General features: G+C 37.2%; 1 protein-coding gene across 1 annotated transcript in view; it reads right to left on the reverse strand.

Moving 5' to 3' along the window:
• GLRB (glycine receptor beta) overlaps window positions 1-17,955 on the reverse strand; it is a 50,349-nt gene that overhangs the window by 13,625 nt on the left and 18,769 nt on the right. The window contains exons 4-7 of the mRNA XM_050896174.1: window positions 13,740-13,969; window positions 10,708-10,790; window positions 7,863-8,003; window positions 4,257-4,409 (exon numbers count right to left, since the gene is read on the reverse strand). Of these exons, the coding sequence (XP_050752131.1) occupies window positions 4,257-4,409; window positions 7,863-8,003; window positions 10,708-10,790; window positions 13,740-13,969 (607 nt within the window). The remainder of the gene's footprint in view (window positions 1-4,256; window positions 4,410-7,862; window positions 8,004-10,707; window positions 10,791-13,739; window positions 13,970-17,955) is intronic.

The raw sequence follows: 17,955 nt of genomic DNA on the forward strand, positions 1-17,955 counted from the left end.
GGTAACAATAACATGAGATAGAAGCACAGAAATATTCCATTAAGCAACGATTTGCTGCCAGATCAGAGTTGGCATGGCCTTGGAGACCCTAGTACCAGAGTTGTAAGTTGCACCTCTGGCAGCAGCTGCACTAGGTACCTACCTAACACAGTCTGAAGCTCAAGGCTCAAACGTGAGTGAGGAGAATGAACAAATAAACTGCAAGATTACTTATTTAAAAAAAAAAAGAAACAAAAAAATCCCCCTTTTATTCTCAGGAAGCACTAAAGAGAAGGGACAGAGCTCCTTCCTCCACACTTGCAAAGTAAAGGGAAAGTTGGCCTTTCGAGGAAATACCTCTGCATTTTTGCCCCTAGTGTGGCATGCCTCTTGATGGCAAAGTTTAGCTTATTAGTAAGGTTAGTTAGCTCCCAGCCTAAAGCATGATTGTACAGAGCCACTTTTTAAAAAATACTACCTAAGGTTACATGTGGATAATATCTGAAAGTGCCAGTCCAGCAAAGCACTTCAGCACATGCTGCCAGATAAATAAATCTCCCTTTTTTGAATCCATCAAACTTACTGGCCTCAGCACTATCTCCTGGCAGTGAATTCCACAGGTTAATTATGTGCCATATAAAATAGTATTTTCTGGTTTATATTACTGCTTTAAAAATGTCTGGCTTCATCTCACTAATGTTATTGAAAAAGGTAATATTCTGTCTTGCTTTCCTTATAATTTGATATCTCTAATACATTCTCTTCTCTCATTAAACTTTGTAAACTAAAAGACATAATCTTGCCAATCCTTCTTCATGCTACAGTTTTAACATATATCTTTATGTCTTTCCTTTGAGACCCTACATTTGTTACAATTTTATCAAATGAAATGACTAGAACTAAGACAGATCTGAGGACAGGAGTGACGGGGAGGGGAATGCCTGGCTGCAGACCTAGCTGACCTTTGTATGTGGTGAATATATCATTGATCACTACTCCAAGCTTTTAGTTACCCTGTTGTACCCCTGCCTGCACTCTGGACTAATGCTCCATGCTGTCAGGCCGCTGTGGGTGGACAGAAGACCAATGTCCCTCAGATCCCTGCAGCTCCAGAGAAGATCTTACTCCCTTTGGGGATCACATGGCAGTGAAGGAAAGAAAGGAATTTTTTAAACTGATGCTGGCACACTTTCCACCTGTAAAGAACTGGAGAGTCCTCTGTCGGGCTCATTAAAAGATGAAACACCAGCATCTAATTAGACAGAACATTCAGTGATATCAGCCTTTACGTTGCTTAGCCACAGCTGTCCAGATACCAGTCCTTTGTGGACTTCCCTACCACCAGATGATCTTGTGCGGTGAAATGATACAGGTATAAATAGGGCTTGCAACTTATTTAGCTCCTACATGGACACAGGCTTTTTCTTCAAACAAACATACCTCTTTTCCCAGAACATTAATCAGTCTACAAAAACATATTCTGCTTACTGGCTTGCAAAATGTCTTGTATTCCTACATCACCTGGAAACTTCTGAGATGCCTTACCTTGGAGAGCAGTAGCCCACTATACTTAATTCTAGGGATGACTGCATTAAGATATTCGTAAGTAAATCTGAAGTAGCTTCTCATCTGATGAGATCTGTATCTAGCCATTGAGAGTGTAGTGGCTATTGGTAACGCTTTCTTGGGATTAGGTATCATTCACTTGACACAAAAATGTTAATCTTGTCAGATTTCAAGGTCAACTATCTTCCAGGATGTAGCTAGAAGAGTTAGTTTGTTGCCCTCCTGCAAACTGGAGAAACATAAATCTTACCCCCGTGACAGTGTTAACAACTTCTGTTACTAAATACTGACTCACGACTAAAGGATGGTCAGATTTAGAGTTTTTTTGCTTCTCTGGGGATTCAGGAAAAGTCACATAACCAGGCCAATGGTTAGTGTCTTTGAAAATGCATTATTTCAGAAATGCTAATACATAAAAGGAGCCAATAAACACTTATAATAAATGAAACAAATAAACAATAAATAAGCATGCATGTTTAGTCACAAAGACATCCATGTTACATAAATCAGCACTATGCCTCTTATAAATCTAATATATAATTAATAAGCCTATCTGGTTGGCTATTTGAAGTGCAGGATTATAAAAGTGGAAATCCAGCTCAGGTTTTGATTGTATTGGAGCCCACTATGTGAAAAATATTTCCAGTTCTTGTTTCTATCTTTTTAATTTAATGCATGCTACATTTTCACCACACTTTTTTTCTTAAAATGTCTTATTTTTCGCATTATGGAATGCATGCTTGCTACTTTTCAAGGTAAGAGATTGTATTTGTTACTTGCTATCAAACTAATACAGATTGTGACTCCTCCCCAAGTAACTATTAATATTTTTAAAGGTCAAAAGAAAAAAAGTTGGATTTGTATTCTGAAATAGACTCCTAGGAAAAAAGATACAATAAATATAATGAAATAGTGGGTTTGTTACATTTATTTAGAGCAAGGTAGCCAACTGTGGCTCACAAGCCAAAGTAGCACTCCAGTCACGGTTCTCCAGATTTTAGAACAGAACAGACTATTTCAGTTGGAAGGGACCTACAACAATCATCTAGTCCAACTGCCTGACCAATTCAGGGCTGACCAAAAGTTAGAGCATGTTGTCAAGGGCATTGTCCAAATGCCTCTGAAACACTGACAGGCTTGGGGCATCGACCACCTCTCTAGGAAGCCTGTTCCAGTGCTTGACCACCCTCTCGGTAAAGAAATTCTTCCTGATGTCCAGTCTAAACCTCCCCTGGAGCAGCTTTGAACCACTCCTATGCGTCCTATCACTGGATACCAGGGAGAAGAGATGAGCACCTCCTTCTCCACTTCCCCTCCTCAGGAGGCTGTAGAGAGCAATGAGGTCGCCCCTCAGCCTCCTTTTCTCCAAACTAGACAAGCCCAAAGTCCTTAGCTGCTCCTCATAGGACATGCTTTCCAGCCCTTTCACCACCCTTGTTGCCCTCCTCTGGATGCATTCAAGGACCTTCACATTCTTCTTAAATTGTGGGGTTTTTGCAGCTCCTCATATCACTGGAGGAGGAAGCGGCATGGTAGACGACCTGAGACGGGAGCAATGGGGCTCAGGCCAGGGGGTATATGTATGCTTTTCCACCTAACAAAACTCAGCACCGTTCCTGCTCCAGCTGGCTCTTAACACAGGGATTTCAGCTACCCACTCCTGCAAGACTCTGCAGATCACAGACACAGACTGGTAAGGTGATGTGGCGGGTCCTGACTCCAAGGGTCTCCAGTGCTTATCGACACACGTTCATGCAGGTGAGGCTGCAGAGGAGTCATGTCCTGTGGGGGTGTGGAGGTTCAAGTGTGGGCGAGAGGTTTCTGGGGAAGGCAGGCGGCTGGAGGGATTCTGCAACTGCACCCCTGGGGTCTTGAAAACAGGTGCACTGAACCTCCTGGGACATGGAAAAGATTTGGAAAGTATGGACTTGGGGAGGTGGGAGTGCCAGGGAAAAGGGGAGCACGGGGAGGCCAGAGGATGGGGAAGAAGAGGTCATGGCATGGGGAAGGGAATCCAAATAGGAGAAGTGTCAGGATGCAAGAGCCTGGCTCTGCATTTCATTGAGCTCCTGGGGTCAGCAGGTTTGGCCACCCCAGAGCTGGAGTCCCATGTACAATCCAATTAGTCAAGATAATATTGTTTTGATTAACTCTGTGTCCTACTATTTCATAATAAATGAAGGGCCTGCCTACTGCGTTGTGCTGAGCAGCATGAACGCACGAGCCTGAAGTACTCTCATGAATCAAATCTCTAATGAAATAAAGCCAATCAGGTAACAAGGACGCTAATGCTCTTCCAGACATCATTCTGCTTCTATTACTCTTCAGAAAAACTGCTCCAAGAGGTAGCTATTTAGAGCCTTACTCATCATCCTGCTTCTTACTGGTTATTCAAATCTTCAAATTCCTATAAACCACATATTGACACAGTGTCTGCAGCATCACCTGTACATGGATAAGATCAGATTTGTCTGGGTTGAGAGGAGCAGAGACAGTGTGCTTATCACAGAAATGCTGGAACCATTATCAAGCGAAGTCTTAATGTGGAGGTGGATTTTACAGGACTAGGAATGAGTAGGTTTCAGTGAAAATGATGAGCGGATAATGGAAGTGAAGTTGCTTTCAGTGTCCAGTGTCATGTTGTCAAAGCAACTGAGAATGGCTCAATGGCGTTAAAGTGGATTGTGACGGTATGCGTAAACGCAGGTTACCCAGTGGGACTCTTGCAGCACTTGCATCAGGATTGATCCAAAATGACAGCCAGGATAGAACAACAATTAGCAGTGTAGGAGCATAAACACCCATCATGTAAAATCCAACTTGTCTTCTTAAAGTGAAGATTACTTCTACACAAGTGTAATAACCTTTAAAGAAATAAATGCATTAATGTTTAATGTGCTTTGCAGGTCAACCTCTTCCAATCCGTATCTTCCAGGGCTTTTTCTATTTAAGTTAAGAGCAAAAGTTCAATGATTTGATTTTCTTTATAAAGGCAAAGAGTTCAATTTGAAAAAAAAATATGTTCAAACCACAGATCTATATAACCACCAAGTGTGGTCAAGCATGTGGTACTCTCTGTGCTCTATAAGGCACCCTCCATCTTTTCACAGCGCATCAGTGACAGGCAGTTAAAGTGACTCTCATCTTGATGCTGGCTTCAAGATGCAGTCCAGATAAAACCAATGGGGTCTAGCAGTCATACTAGCTTAAGCTCATCTGAAAATCCTACTTAGCATTAATTTGTGCAAAAGATGGAATTAAGAAATATTAGTGTAGAAAGTTTAGAATGGAAAGAGGTGACCTGAATGTGACTCTAAGCAGAGATTCCCCCAGTACTGAAAGCTGGTACAGGTGACTTCTAAAATCTGTACAGACTTTTTAAAAAAGACTCTAAAAACACTGTAAATTTTGAGAACAAGGAATATTGCCTCAAATCTTTTAAAATGAGGATCTAAAGCACACAAACATTTCAGAAGTTATCTGTGAGGATGAATTCAATAAAAAATAAAGCTGCAGATACTAGAGGTTTTGCTGGAGATAACAGATGGATCAGGAAGTCCAATAACCAGAAAACAAATGCTGTTCGTATTTTCACTCAATTAGCAGAACTAGCATTTCTATGTTAATATTAACACAATAGCATTGTAAAAACAACTTCATAAACTATTCTATCACAAGGAAAAGGCATTCCTATGTTATATTACAATTTCAAAATTCAGATCAGTCTATATCTATCAATCAAGTTGGTGCAAAGCTGATTTAGAAGATAGAATCTGTCAAAAATATATCTATTTATCATCTATATTTTATCAATTAAGTGCCGCAGAATGATAAGTCATCTTAAAAGTGCTGTTTGGGCATACAATAACCAAAACAACAAAACAATAAAACATTAATGAAAAATTTCCTCGTGTAAAAGACACTATACGGTATTTTATATGGTATTTTATACGGTATTTTATAGTTCATTCTATCCTCTTCAATGATCTGTTGTCTGACTAATTTCCCCTGTATAATTTCTGAATAGTTTCCAGATACTTTTAGGTTTTATTTTCAAATGAGAGATGACCTTGAAAATCATTATTTGTTTGCTTTATGCCACAAATGCATTCTGTATGCCTTTGAATCATCTTTCGTCAGACAGAGAATAGTATCTATTGCCCTCACCATTCAGCTCGTGAGGACCTATTTGGATCTGTCATACATATTGATAAACAAAGAACAGGCAATTTGCAAATTTAAATATTCAATTTATTGCCACGAAAAGTCACCCCAAATTTGTTGACCCTCTTTCTACTTAGGTAGGTATGATAAAATGTCAGTTGACGTAAATAGGCAGTAAAGATTAAGTTCTTTGCAATTGGCAAGAATCTCCTACATAAGCCATAATTTTGAAAATTTGCTTCTACATGCAACACTGCCGCTTGAGTACGTGACAAAATCCTTAATTGAATTAATTTTAACTATGTGTGCAAAATCTGCGTTTTAAAATACCTTCAATATAAGAATTTAAAGTAAATCAAGCAACTACTGATTACTGAAAACACCCTTTAAAAATACTTCAGAGTACTAAAATATTCCATTCACATTAATGAAATATTAGCTCCAGTCTTGATTATGAGATTAACATGGATGTTCTTAATTATTAAACAAAAAGGATTGGCAATAAAAGAATTAGGAAAATTTTAAAAAATGTCATGTTGTCATTCCACCCACTCTGATGGTTCTCTCATGTTCTTTCTTTAATGTTCATATTACATACACACACACACTAAAAGTGACCATTTTACTGAGCATTTTGCACAGTGTCATTTCAACTTGTGGTCACAAGGTGCTGAAACTTGAGAGAACACTACTGATTTTCTTTTCTGTTTAATAGTAAAGTGTACAATTCTCAGATTTTTTCTTTAAGGTTCCTAAAAATACCTAAAATATCTAAATATTTTTTACATGTTTAATTTTAGATTTAGGGCAAAACTCAAAACGTGCATGATAACTTCAATAACAAGATAGCAATCTTGAGTATTTCCTTTTTCCCTCAAACAGAATGTAAGTTTTCCAGTTTTCCCATTTGTATGAATTTTATTTGGGAATTGCAAGATCCATTCCTTTAATTTTTCACTACTTTATAGCCTATTTTTTTCAGTAAATTGTTTAATTAAGAATAAAATATTTTTCTCACTGCTAAGTAAGCTTCTACCATATCCCAACTTAGATTTGAATGCAATCACTGCCAGTTGTTGGTCGTGCTTTCACAAATGCAGAATTTTCCTGAGGAGAGCTAATTTCATATTATTTACAAATGCTAAATCACCTGAGATGCTGAATTATGTAGTTAGGCTAAGAACTCAGTCATTTTGCAGTTAAAAAACAAACCCCATTTCAATTTTCATTATCTTTTTCAAGTTAAATTCCTTAACTCTGAGATCTACTAAGGTTACTTGAGCTCTCTTCAGACTTGGGATCTAGCTCAGGAGCAACTGCAAGTAACAGACCCTCGACTTCAGCTGAATAGTCAATGAGAAACTTGCAGAGAATCCTTGGAAGCTGCAGCACCACAGCCATCCTCATTAAGTTTTAATGGGAAATTTACTCATACAATGCAAGAGCACTGACTAAAATACACCCTGCTGACTTCTGTTGTAGAAAGTCTTGCGGTTGCCACAGTATGTGAGTAGTTTGGATATAATTATAGGCAGGAATCAATCAAGGTAGAAAAGATAAATCATTAGAAGCCAGAGTACAGAAACCTTTGGATAAATTTGTGCCCACACTCAGAAAATAATCACAGGATTAAATAAATACAGGGCTGAGGATTGTAAGCAGCTTCCTATAATGACAGACTTTCCAGAACACTTAGAGAAAGGAAGAACCTGCAGGGCAAAGCATTTGAAGTTACACTCTAATGCTACCCACTTCTGGAACAAAAGTTGAACCAGAAAACCAAAATTATCCTACTTTGCTGCAACTAGCATAATTCTACGTGAACATCCTTTCAGAAAAGTTAGACACTTAGAAGCATAAATGGGTATCAGGACTATAGAAACAAAATGGCGACAGTAAGACCACAAGACATGTCAGCAAAACCAAGACAAACATTTAATCTCATCTTCAACCTAGATGTTTCTATATTTGAGTTAGTTTGCAGTAATCACATATGATAGTTACTATTATATGAACTACTTGTTAGTTAAAAGGAATCTATTTTATCCCATGAAATGTAAGAAGACATGAATTGGAATATTAACCATTAACTATAAACAGTAATTGAAGGAAGCTTATAGTTTTTTACCAAGGAAATCACTTATATTACCTACCTGTGCCTTTATAATACTTGGTACAGTTACCATATTCGATATCCTCCTTTTTAATATCAAACTGAGGCAGAGCAATTTTCTCTAGCTGTACAGGATCTCCAGACTGCCAGATAAACCGTAAGTCATCAGTTGTGTAACCAACTACAAGAACAAAATAATAATAATAGTTTAAAGAACCATCTCAATCAGAGTAAACTCTGCAAGAAAATCCAGCATATATGTATTGTATTTCTTTCACTCTTTTTCTTTCTATTTCCTGTTCAAAGAATTAAATACAAAACCGAAATAATCCACAACTGAATTTTTATGTAGGCCTAAATTAGGACTTGGTGGGTGGAACATTACATTATCAGCAATATTACATTGATTAAGAGGTGTTTGTTACAGTGCTTACTGTTTAAACAAAGCAAGCAAAGCTCTATTCTCCACAGCTTTGAAGTCTCCATATTCATTCATACTCTACTTCAGCAAAGCATGAAACATATACTGAACTTTAACAGCACTCACAAGTCCTAGTAACTTCAAAAGAATTTAACAACTCAATTACTGTGATGAATCCTGGTTTTTGTGCAAAACAACCTTTCTGCTTAGTTGTTCCGATTAAAGGCCCTGATTCATGAAAGCATTGCCATTCAGGAAATACTTGACCAGGAATTTAGATGCGTAGGCCTACTGAAATCAATTCAGTGCCTTCGTGATGTCCCGAGTATGGACAGACGTCAGCATACATCTGAGTGTCTAAATCATGATATATACAACACCACCAAGTGAGAGGCAGTGAAAGTTAGGCTCACAATATTCAAGCATAAAGCAATATTGATTACATATGCATTACCGTAATCTTGATTTTACATGCCATTTTTCTGCTACCTTCTGTTTATTAAGGATTAACTTAATTCAAACAGAGATAATGTGTGTTAAATGGGAACAGAGATGGGAAACATAAAAAAGAGGGAGCTGGAATGCAGCGTTTTGCAATTCAAAGCCTCTGAAAAATGTTTAAAGAACCATTCTTTTTCTGGAGGCATTAGACAGATTTTTTTTTTATCTTTGAAAAACAGCTGTGATTAAAAAAGGTAAATTGTTCATAAGCTAACTTCTCTAAGATTCACAGCTTAATAAAAATCACAATGCTTCAAAGCTCCATGATGGAAGATAATATAAAAAAAAAATAGTTGTTTTAATGCTTCATTCATAAAATCAGTCTCATCCCCTTACAACATACACCAAATCACAAAACTGCCAAGATCCTTTATGATAACAATTACTGGACAGTGAAAATTTTGTCTATAGGGAATGTGTAGAACTGGGGACCATAACTGCAGATACGAGAACAGCTTAGTAAAAACTGGTGGCCTTTTTTGTTTTGGAAATCTAGCAACTAGAAACAAAATACTGATTTCAAAATAACTTAAGTAGAATAAAACTGCCAATGGCTAACAGGGAAAGCAAGCCCACTGTTGGAACTGGAGGGACAGACAGGAGGTCATGAGTACCATTCTTACTTTTGACAACTGAATTAAAAGTTAGACGAAAGTTTAGTGCACTGTCTTTCCAAAGGAGAAAATTCCTCCTGAATTTGAATATATCAACTTAGCATGGAGAGAGGCAATAACGTTGTTTAAATAAAGTTATTGAGAATTTTTTTATGAGTAGTTCTTCCTTGAATAACTATACCTTGCAATGCTTGTAAAGCAATCCAGACTGAGAAAGCTTGAGCGAACTTCCATTAATATTACTGTCTAATTCCAGTTTAACCCCAAACTGATTTGGGTTTACCATAAGAGTTTACTTCAGCTAATCTATATACATATTAGTGATGGGCAAAACTACTACGGACATACTACAATTCTAAAGGTAAATGCTGGCAATCAAATACTAAATTGTAAAGCTCTGATATCATTATTACTATTACCCTTGTCCCCACTGGGATGCCCTGCTCAGCTTTGATTAACCTTGCTCTTTCTTCGCTTTTGTCTTCCCTTCCCTAACCTCACCTTCCCCCCCAGACCTGGGGGAGTAACAACTGAACAAAGTTTCTGTATTATAGCAGGAACAGGCTGGAGCAAGCCACCTTCCTCCTCTCTGCTTCACACTTGTCCTTACTCAGGAAAACAGAATTACCATGAAAGTGGAATCACCAGGGATCGGAGTGTTGGAAAAAGGCTGTACTTGAGTAGGCACCCTTGTACTTGGGGCACAGAGAAGAAGGTGGGTTTCAGAAACATTTTGGCTGCAACTTCCAGCATGGCATGAAGCCCTTCAGAGATGAGACCTGGCTGCCCCTTCATAAGATCAAATCACCTAGAGACCAGGGAAGGATTGGTAAGGGAGAGATGCCTGACTACATCCACAACACATCTTGAAACCACTTTCAAAAGGTTTCATACTAACTGCTCTCAATGTATTGGCATAAAATACTTTTCCTTTGGTACCGTATCAAAAGTTTCAAACAATACTGTGCATCATCAGTGCAAGGGGATAAATTGGACCCCAACAACCTACAAAGCAGCACAGGTTGTGGAAGTTAAAGCTACCTGGGGAAACCATGGATTCTTTTTTCCAAATGATATGTGTTTCTACTTTACTAAGTTTATTGTAAATGTTTTTGTAAAACTCATCAGTTGTCATTATGTTTGACAGCAAAAGCTAAAAAGAGTGCATGGTGCCATAACCATAAGAAACATTTTTGATAGGGAAATGTACATTGGTAGGAACCAGTGAATATTAATTTCAAGATTCATTAAAAATGTTGACAGGAACAATACAGAATTGATCGGGTTTTGTTTGATTCTCAGGCACGCCTAGAAGGCAACTGTTTTTATGCACAGACGGATTTACATACAGCTTTCCAATTGCATCTTGCAGCGCTGGGTATCCATAGGAAACAAAGTCAAGTCCAAAGGGCATGACAGAGTAATAGACAATCTGAAAATACAAAAATGAAATTTAAAAACACTGTGAGCTGCCATGGAAGTAGTAGACGGCAATAAGAAAAAAAAATCACAGATATTTGATTTTCAGCTTCTAAAATAGCAGAAAAATTTAGTTATAATAAGCAGCAGTTTGAAATTGAGCTCTCTCTAGTAGTCGGAGAATAAAATTCTACAGAGAATTTTAAGCATATAATAGTACACAAATTAGAGACCTACTAATACATGATGAAATACATATAAGTCATAAGAATAACCAAACCAAAGGTCCATAAAGGACAGAGTCCTGTCTCCAGCAGTGGCCAACGGCAGACTCCTGAAGAAGAATATGAGACTACAGCAATCAGGAAATGATATTTCCCCAGATATCCAGCAGCCTCCCAAAAGTTGCACCTCAAGGACTTCCTAAACCAGAAGTGATGCTTTAGTATTTAAGGGACCTTGACAGATTTTTTTCCCTCCAAGAAGCTGCTTTGCTTCCAGTTGCTTTCTGGAATCTGTGTAAACTTTAATCATGCACAGCATCCTGCAGCAAGGAATGCCATAGCTAAGCTGCACACACTCTAATCATCTCCTTTTATCTATCTGGAGCCTGTCTCATAGTTCTTTTACTGGAAAAGAAGGTGAAAAATCAATGCCCACCCATTCTCTCTGTGCCATTCATGATTTAGAGACCTCTGTGCCACCACCTCAATTATCTTGTTTTTTCCAATGTGAAAAGTTCTGCTTTGCTTAGCTGTTCTTTATAAAGGATGCTGTTCCACACCTTTGACCATCCTTGCCTGCTTTCTTGCAGTGGGAAGACCAGAACTGCACGTTGTAGTCAAGATGTGGGTATAGCATGAATTTATACAGTGGCATGACGTTCTCTTTAATCCCTAATACTTCCTAGAACTCAAGTCACTTTCTCAACCAGTACTGAGCCGTTAGCTGACATTTTCAGAGAACTAGCCATTATTACCCAAAGGTCGTTTTCCTAGCTGGTAATAACCACCTCAAAACCAATCAGTTTTTATGTAAAGTTAAAATAAGTTTTTCCCACGTGCATGATTTTCAGTTATTTACATTGAATTTTATCTCATACTTTGTTGCTTAGTCATTAGATTAATTTGTAATTCTCACTGTTGTCTCTTATCTTCACTATCCTGAATATTTTGGCATCATCAAAAGCGCCTGCCAATTCACAGCTTTCCAGATGATTTATGTTGAACAGCACAGGACCTAGAAGAGATTTTTGTGTGGGACTCCACTGCTTACTTCCCCTCATGTGAGCACTAGCTGTTTATTCCTACATTCAGTTTCCTAATTCTTAACTATTTATGCAGGCAAGAGCTTTCTCTCACATGCATTTTGTCATTCACGTATTTTGATAAATGGAGATTCTTTCATTTTTATGTGATAATATCGGTGTAAACTAAAAATGCAAGGCATAGCAATTATATATGTTAAAAAATGAAAATCTTAGTAGCATGTCACCAAACCACAGTGCCTCAAAAAATTAATCTTACCTGCATACATATAATTTATGAACATAGTGTATAATTAAAATCAACAGAATATTTTTAGAGGATGACATCAATTTCAAATTTTATTGAATTTGGTTTTGTTATTTGGAATTTTTCAGAGAAGAATTTTTCCATCAGAAACACTTCTGTTAGTATTCACTCAATATTCACTATTTGCTAACCTAACCTATTGACTGAAATAAGCTCATTTATGAATAGCTGCAATCTGGAAAAATATTTGAAAAAAGTTTCAATGTTTCATTGAACATTTGCTATTTCAAACAAGAAGTTTCTTTTATAGCTGAAAGTTATTTTCTATTTTGAAATATTGATTTCTAGACTTCAAAACCTGCTACAGAAACATCTGAAATCAGAATCAGGACCTTCAGAATGAGCCAAATGAAATGCTTTGATTGCCTAATGTATTTTCTTTTCTGATCACTGTTGGCAAAAGTCTTGAGATTGAGTTTTCCCATCCTGATTTGGAATGGGCAAAAAAGAACCCAGACTCTTCCATCTTCTTTCTTTTTCTAGCCACTTCTACTCCAGGAAGAAATAGCTCATGTGACCATAATTTCAGAAGTGGTTCCCTCTTCACGGTAAAATTGCAGTATATTTGGATAATAATTTCTTCTTCTATCAGGGCAATATGTTCCAGTTCACACCAGAAGAAAATTCACTCATTGTTAGGAAATTGAGCCTAATCTCTACAAATCATTGTGTCTATAAATTCTCCAGATGTGTAATTCACTATAAGATCCTTTTAAATCAACCAATTTGCTATTTTCAGTGGATGATTACTTTCATGGCATGGTGTATACCTTCGATAAACCAAGTCACACCACAAAAAAAAAAGCGTTAATTGCAACAAAATTAAACAATATTTTTGGGTCTTCTGAAAAAATCTATATCCAGTAAGGCATAGAACTCAACCAGGATTATGTCCCAGTACTTTTACAAAACATTTATATTCACAAATTTTGCAATTTCTGCCTTTCCTTATATCATTAGTAAGTAATCATCATCTTCTTTAGTTGATGTAGAAATTCAAGTGGTGTACAAATTACATTGTTTTGCTGAAGGCTTTACTTCAGATATCTTATCCATTTCATTATGCTTCCAGGAAACTAAGCAATTATGAAAAGGGTTTAAATTTTGTTTCCAATAATACTAGTTTACTTAATGTGTTCGCTTCACAGGACATACAAACGTACATACACTTCAAATTTCTCGTACCTGCTGTGCTATCAACTGACATGCTTTAAAACATCTTAATCTGATTTCTTTACACACATTTAATTTATTGTAGCACTGTTTACAAACTGTCATATAAATTTAAATATTAGTCCTAAACTGTATTATGTTACTAAATCTAACACAGCACATATATCTCATATCAAGTAATTTTTAAAAAGAGTAGAAATATATCAATAAAATACCTCATGCTGACTAGGACATCTCCATCCCGAAATATAAAAAGAAGTATATTTTCTTGTGTGACATCATGGAAGTTAGCATTTTTTTCATTTGCAAAGAATAAGTCCGGCTTCCAAAGACATTTAAACATGGTTGGGTCCACTGTCAGCGTATCTGAACCTCTCCAATCATTGGGCAGTTTGAGTCTGGGGTCATTCCACTTCTGTCTTAGAAAGATGTTGACTCTATAATCCTGATGGGAAGAATACATAAATATTAGAGTAGCCAAAAGTCTAGCCAAAAACCCATGGAGAAAGAAAACAATCCTATCAGACTCTGAAGAGAAGAACAATTTATGCCCTGCTTTCTCTATCACAAAGATAGTAAACACTGTTCAAATGACATTAATAAGTGTTAAGTTTAATAGACTTTACTACAAATAGGCAGATTATGTCTGTCTCATGTTTTGAATACAGTAACTTTCTTTAAAAAAAGGACTAAATTGTCCACCCCAGAATAATTTGTGCATCTCCTTGATAGTAGCCCCCTGTTACCTAGGCATAGAGAAAAGCATGCAGCAGGGCAGAGGGAGGCCATAGCTTGACTACACTACATTGCTGCAGGCAGCAGGCACGATATCACTTCTATTGGGATGTCTTGTGAGTGTAAACTCCAGCTTGTTCTCCATTTGGTTAAGTAAGTGGCACACTGATGACAAAATATCACACTATAAAAGCAGAAAACAGGCCAGGTAGATAATAGATTTTACACTACACACCCAGAATACAGCCTCAGACCTTGTAACAGTGATTTGGGACTATTTTGGTACCTGAGGAAAACTGATGCCAGCTTGCAACACAAGTACTGAGGTAGCATGTATGAAAGCAGAGACAGAATAGGTCTCAAAGAGACAAAATCAAGGCTTTACACAGAGGAAACTTCCTTCTGGATTCAGCAGGACTTTTGCTCAAGGATGGACAGTAGTAGAGCCATGCTCAATGAGAACCTAATTTTGCCTTCGGGAATTGGAGTAGCATGTGTCTCAGGGCAAAATGATACCCGCACGCGTTCTGTCCTTAGTGAAAGCTGTGTGCATCCAAACGAAAAATATGACCCAGTATGTCAGTTACAATTTTTCAGTCTTACCTCTAAGTCTTTTTGCTTTTTGTACTTACATTAAACCAGTGCCTCTTTTTTATGTATATGTAAACTAGGCAGATCACATACAGAAAAATAATAAAGGTATTGTTGAAGTAAAGTAAAAAAAAAAAACAAATAAACCAAAATTCTATATGTAAGATAACTTCTATCTCCAGTCTTCCTAGTTGTCATCTATGGTGTGTTTTGTTTTTTCACAATTGTCTATTAGGTACAAAGCATCCTGAGATAAGGGCTGTGTCTTTTAGAGCAGTGAAAACACTGCTACTGCTTTATGATTATAGCAAAATGCTAGCAATCTGTGAGTGAAGGTTCTCAACATATTTTTTGTTTGTCAATGTATTCTGCATAATAAACTAATTTTATAAAGTTGTTTATTTTATGCATTTATGCCCTCTTACATATTTTTCTGTTGATACAATGTGAGTTCTCTTCTGTTGTTCTTACTACAATGTATACATGTACAGTCCAAAGCAAGTGCCATGTTGAGACAGTCATGCCAACCCCAACAGGAAGGAGTTCACTTGGCTAAGACCTCATGCAGAATAATTTACCCTGTTAATTGGAATACGGTGCCCACTTTCCCATGTCCAGTCCACCAGTCAGATCAGCCCAGGTATTTCTTCATTACGCTATACTGTGTAATATTTTTCCTTACTGCATTGTAAGGAAAAGCAAAGCATCAAAACTAAGTAGAAAGAACTGAGGCAATATTTATTAATATGCATAGTTCTGAGAGATACGTTACTTGTTGGCAGTCCGTTTTTGAAATAATATATGTAGTCTGACTCTTATTTATACAAAGACCTATATTATGTTGTCAAAGTAAAGAAGAAGTATAAAATAATATGAAGTGACTTTGTACTGGAAGGCTCTCATAGAGAAGCTTCAGAACAGGAGGAAATTCAGGTCATTATCTCAGAAAGCATCTTTTCAATTATATGTATATAATCGAAAATTTACTTTACTTGCTTCTTGCTGAAGTTCCCATTCAATATGCACTTCTTGTCTCAGTGAAAACAATTACTTTAAACCATGAGATAAATACTGTATGCCGTTCATGCTCACAACCATTACACTATTCATTACACCAAAATTAATTTCCCCATAAACAAGTGCATTACCCTAATTTTAACAAAACAAGATGCCTTCTCAAAGCCATGGGCAAATGATAAGCAGTGTCCAACACTTGCCTTCAGCTTACTCATTCAGAAGAAGGAGATGTTTACATCACTGAAAAGCAGAATGCACTGGCAAAATAAGAATTGGAAGTAAGATCAGGTGGATGCTATTTTATTTCCTTCCTTGCTCTATTACAAATGAAATTAAATATACCAAACAACGGGATGTTGTGACATTTTAAGAACTTGATTCTGTTCCCATTTAAGTCAATGGAAGAAAAATCCCATTAATTTAAAATAGCAGGTTCAGACCTACCTAAATGACTAGAAACTTGTGACAGAGGGTACTTGGAGAGGAAGGCCACCACATACTTGAGGCAATACAGAAAATGTAAAAGGAAGCAAAGAGATGTCAGGATACAAAACTGTCGCTAGCCAGACAATGATGTGCGGAAGGGTTTCTTCTTAGAAGAATATGAACTATTACAGCATCTGGCAGCAGTATAGACTATGATCTGGTATAAATCTACTTTGAAAGAAGTCTCCAACCAGTCCTCTCAAATTTGGGCAATGAATTTTAAGATTCAGTATGTGCACTACAATTAGGTTCAACAGGGGCTGAAGAAGTGGTCTGCATGAAGCACATGGTCTTTCTCCTATACATTTTACAAACATTCTTTGAATATTGCAGAATGATCGGCATTTTATAATAAAGGAGAGTCAAACAGCAATTAAAAAGCCTGAAACTAGGGGCGGGGGGTAGAAGAGATATCCATCAGCATTAGAGCTAGGCAGACCTGGCAGGTAAAAAGAATCACGAAAGTATTCTACAGGGCTTTGTTTTCCCATGAAAGTCCAACAGAAGGCAAGTTGTTTTCAATGAGGTTGAAAGGGGAGGCATTCTAGGAAATATTTCAAATGCAACCTACTAAACAGTGGGCATGTGGCCAGAAAAACTCCTCAGGCCAGAAACCAGGCATAGCCAATACATCTCTCTCTGCAAACTGGAGCACACAGAAGATCATGAAAGGCTTTTTCTACACGAAGTGCACTCATACAAAGAAAGGAAGCATAATAGCACTGTCTTTTAATAAAGTAGAAAATGGCATTTTTAAGGTTAAAATAAGGAAACCGAATTTTCCTTTATATACATAAATATTAAAAAGACCTTTCTGCAAGGTTTTAAAGTAAAGGAGAAGGAGGAAGTGGTGTTTTGCCATTTGACTCAGTGAAGAAAGGTTACACTGCAAGTACAAACCTTGAATATAGATTCTGCAGACAGAGGGTCAGATCATCAGCACAGCTAAAATATTATAGCCCTATGGGTATTTATACCAGAAAGGATCTATCCCTAGGAATCCTTGACTGGTCATCCAGTCTATAACAGTTTCTAAATGTGACATAATCACCCTATTATCCCACAAATGTGCAGTCTAAAAAAACATCTGCAAAATCAGAAGTAGAGTTAGCATGGGGATGGGTCCTAGACAAGTAGTCTAATGAGCTAGAAGGAAACAAGTTACAGGATTCAAGATAAAGGGAGCTTACTGGAAGGCAGCAGCTCTGGCATAAGCTCTTCTCTATTTTAGCTGTACAAACTCTTATTCTCTCTGTAGTTAACTAATTTTTTGTTTAGTTTTTCCAGGTAACTTGTTTGATACGTGTGTGAAAACGTCACAATTCTCTCAAGTATTCAACAACACAAAACGAACACTACCCTTTCTAGACACAGAGCAAACATATGCCCTTCAATTTCTTCACAAGGACTTGATTAAAGCAATACAGGCTTCTGGGCATAGGATCCATACTATGGGTCCTATCTTGCTTCAAACCAATATTACTTCAAACCTGCCAATGCTTTTCTATAAAGAAATTCTCTTTTCTCTTAAAACTAAGTAGACTCTACCTCAATGGGAAGTAATCTCTACTCTTTTTTGCTGATAAGCCAACTGCATAGCTA

Source organism: Gymnogyps californianus, chromosome 4 (assembly GCF_018139145.2).
Source record: "Gymnogyps californianus isolate 813 chromosome 4, ASM1813914v2, whole genome shotgun sequence".
Taxonomy (NCBI): domain Eukaryota; kingdom Metazoa; phylum Chordata; class Aves; order Accipitriformes; family Cathartidae; genus Gymnogyps; species Gymnogyps californianus.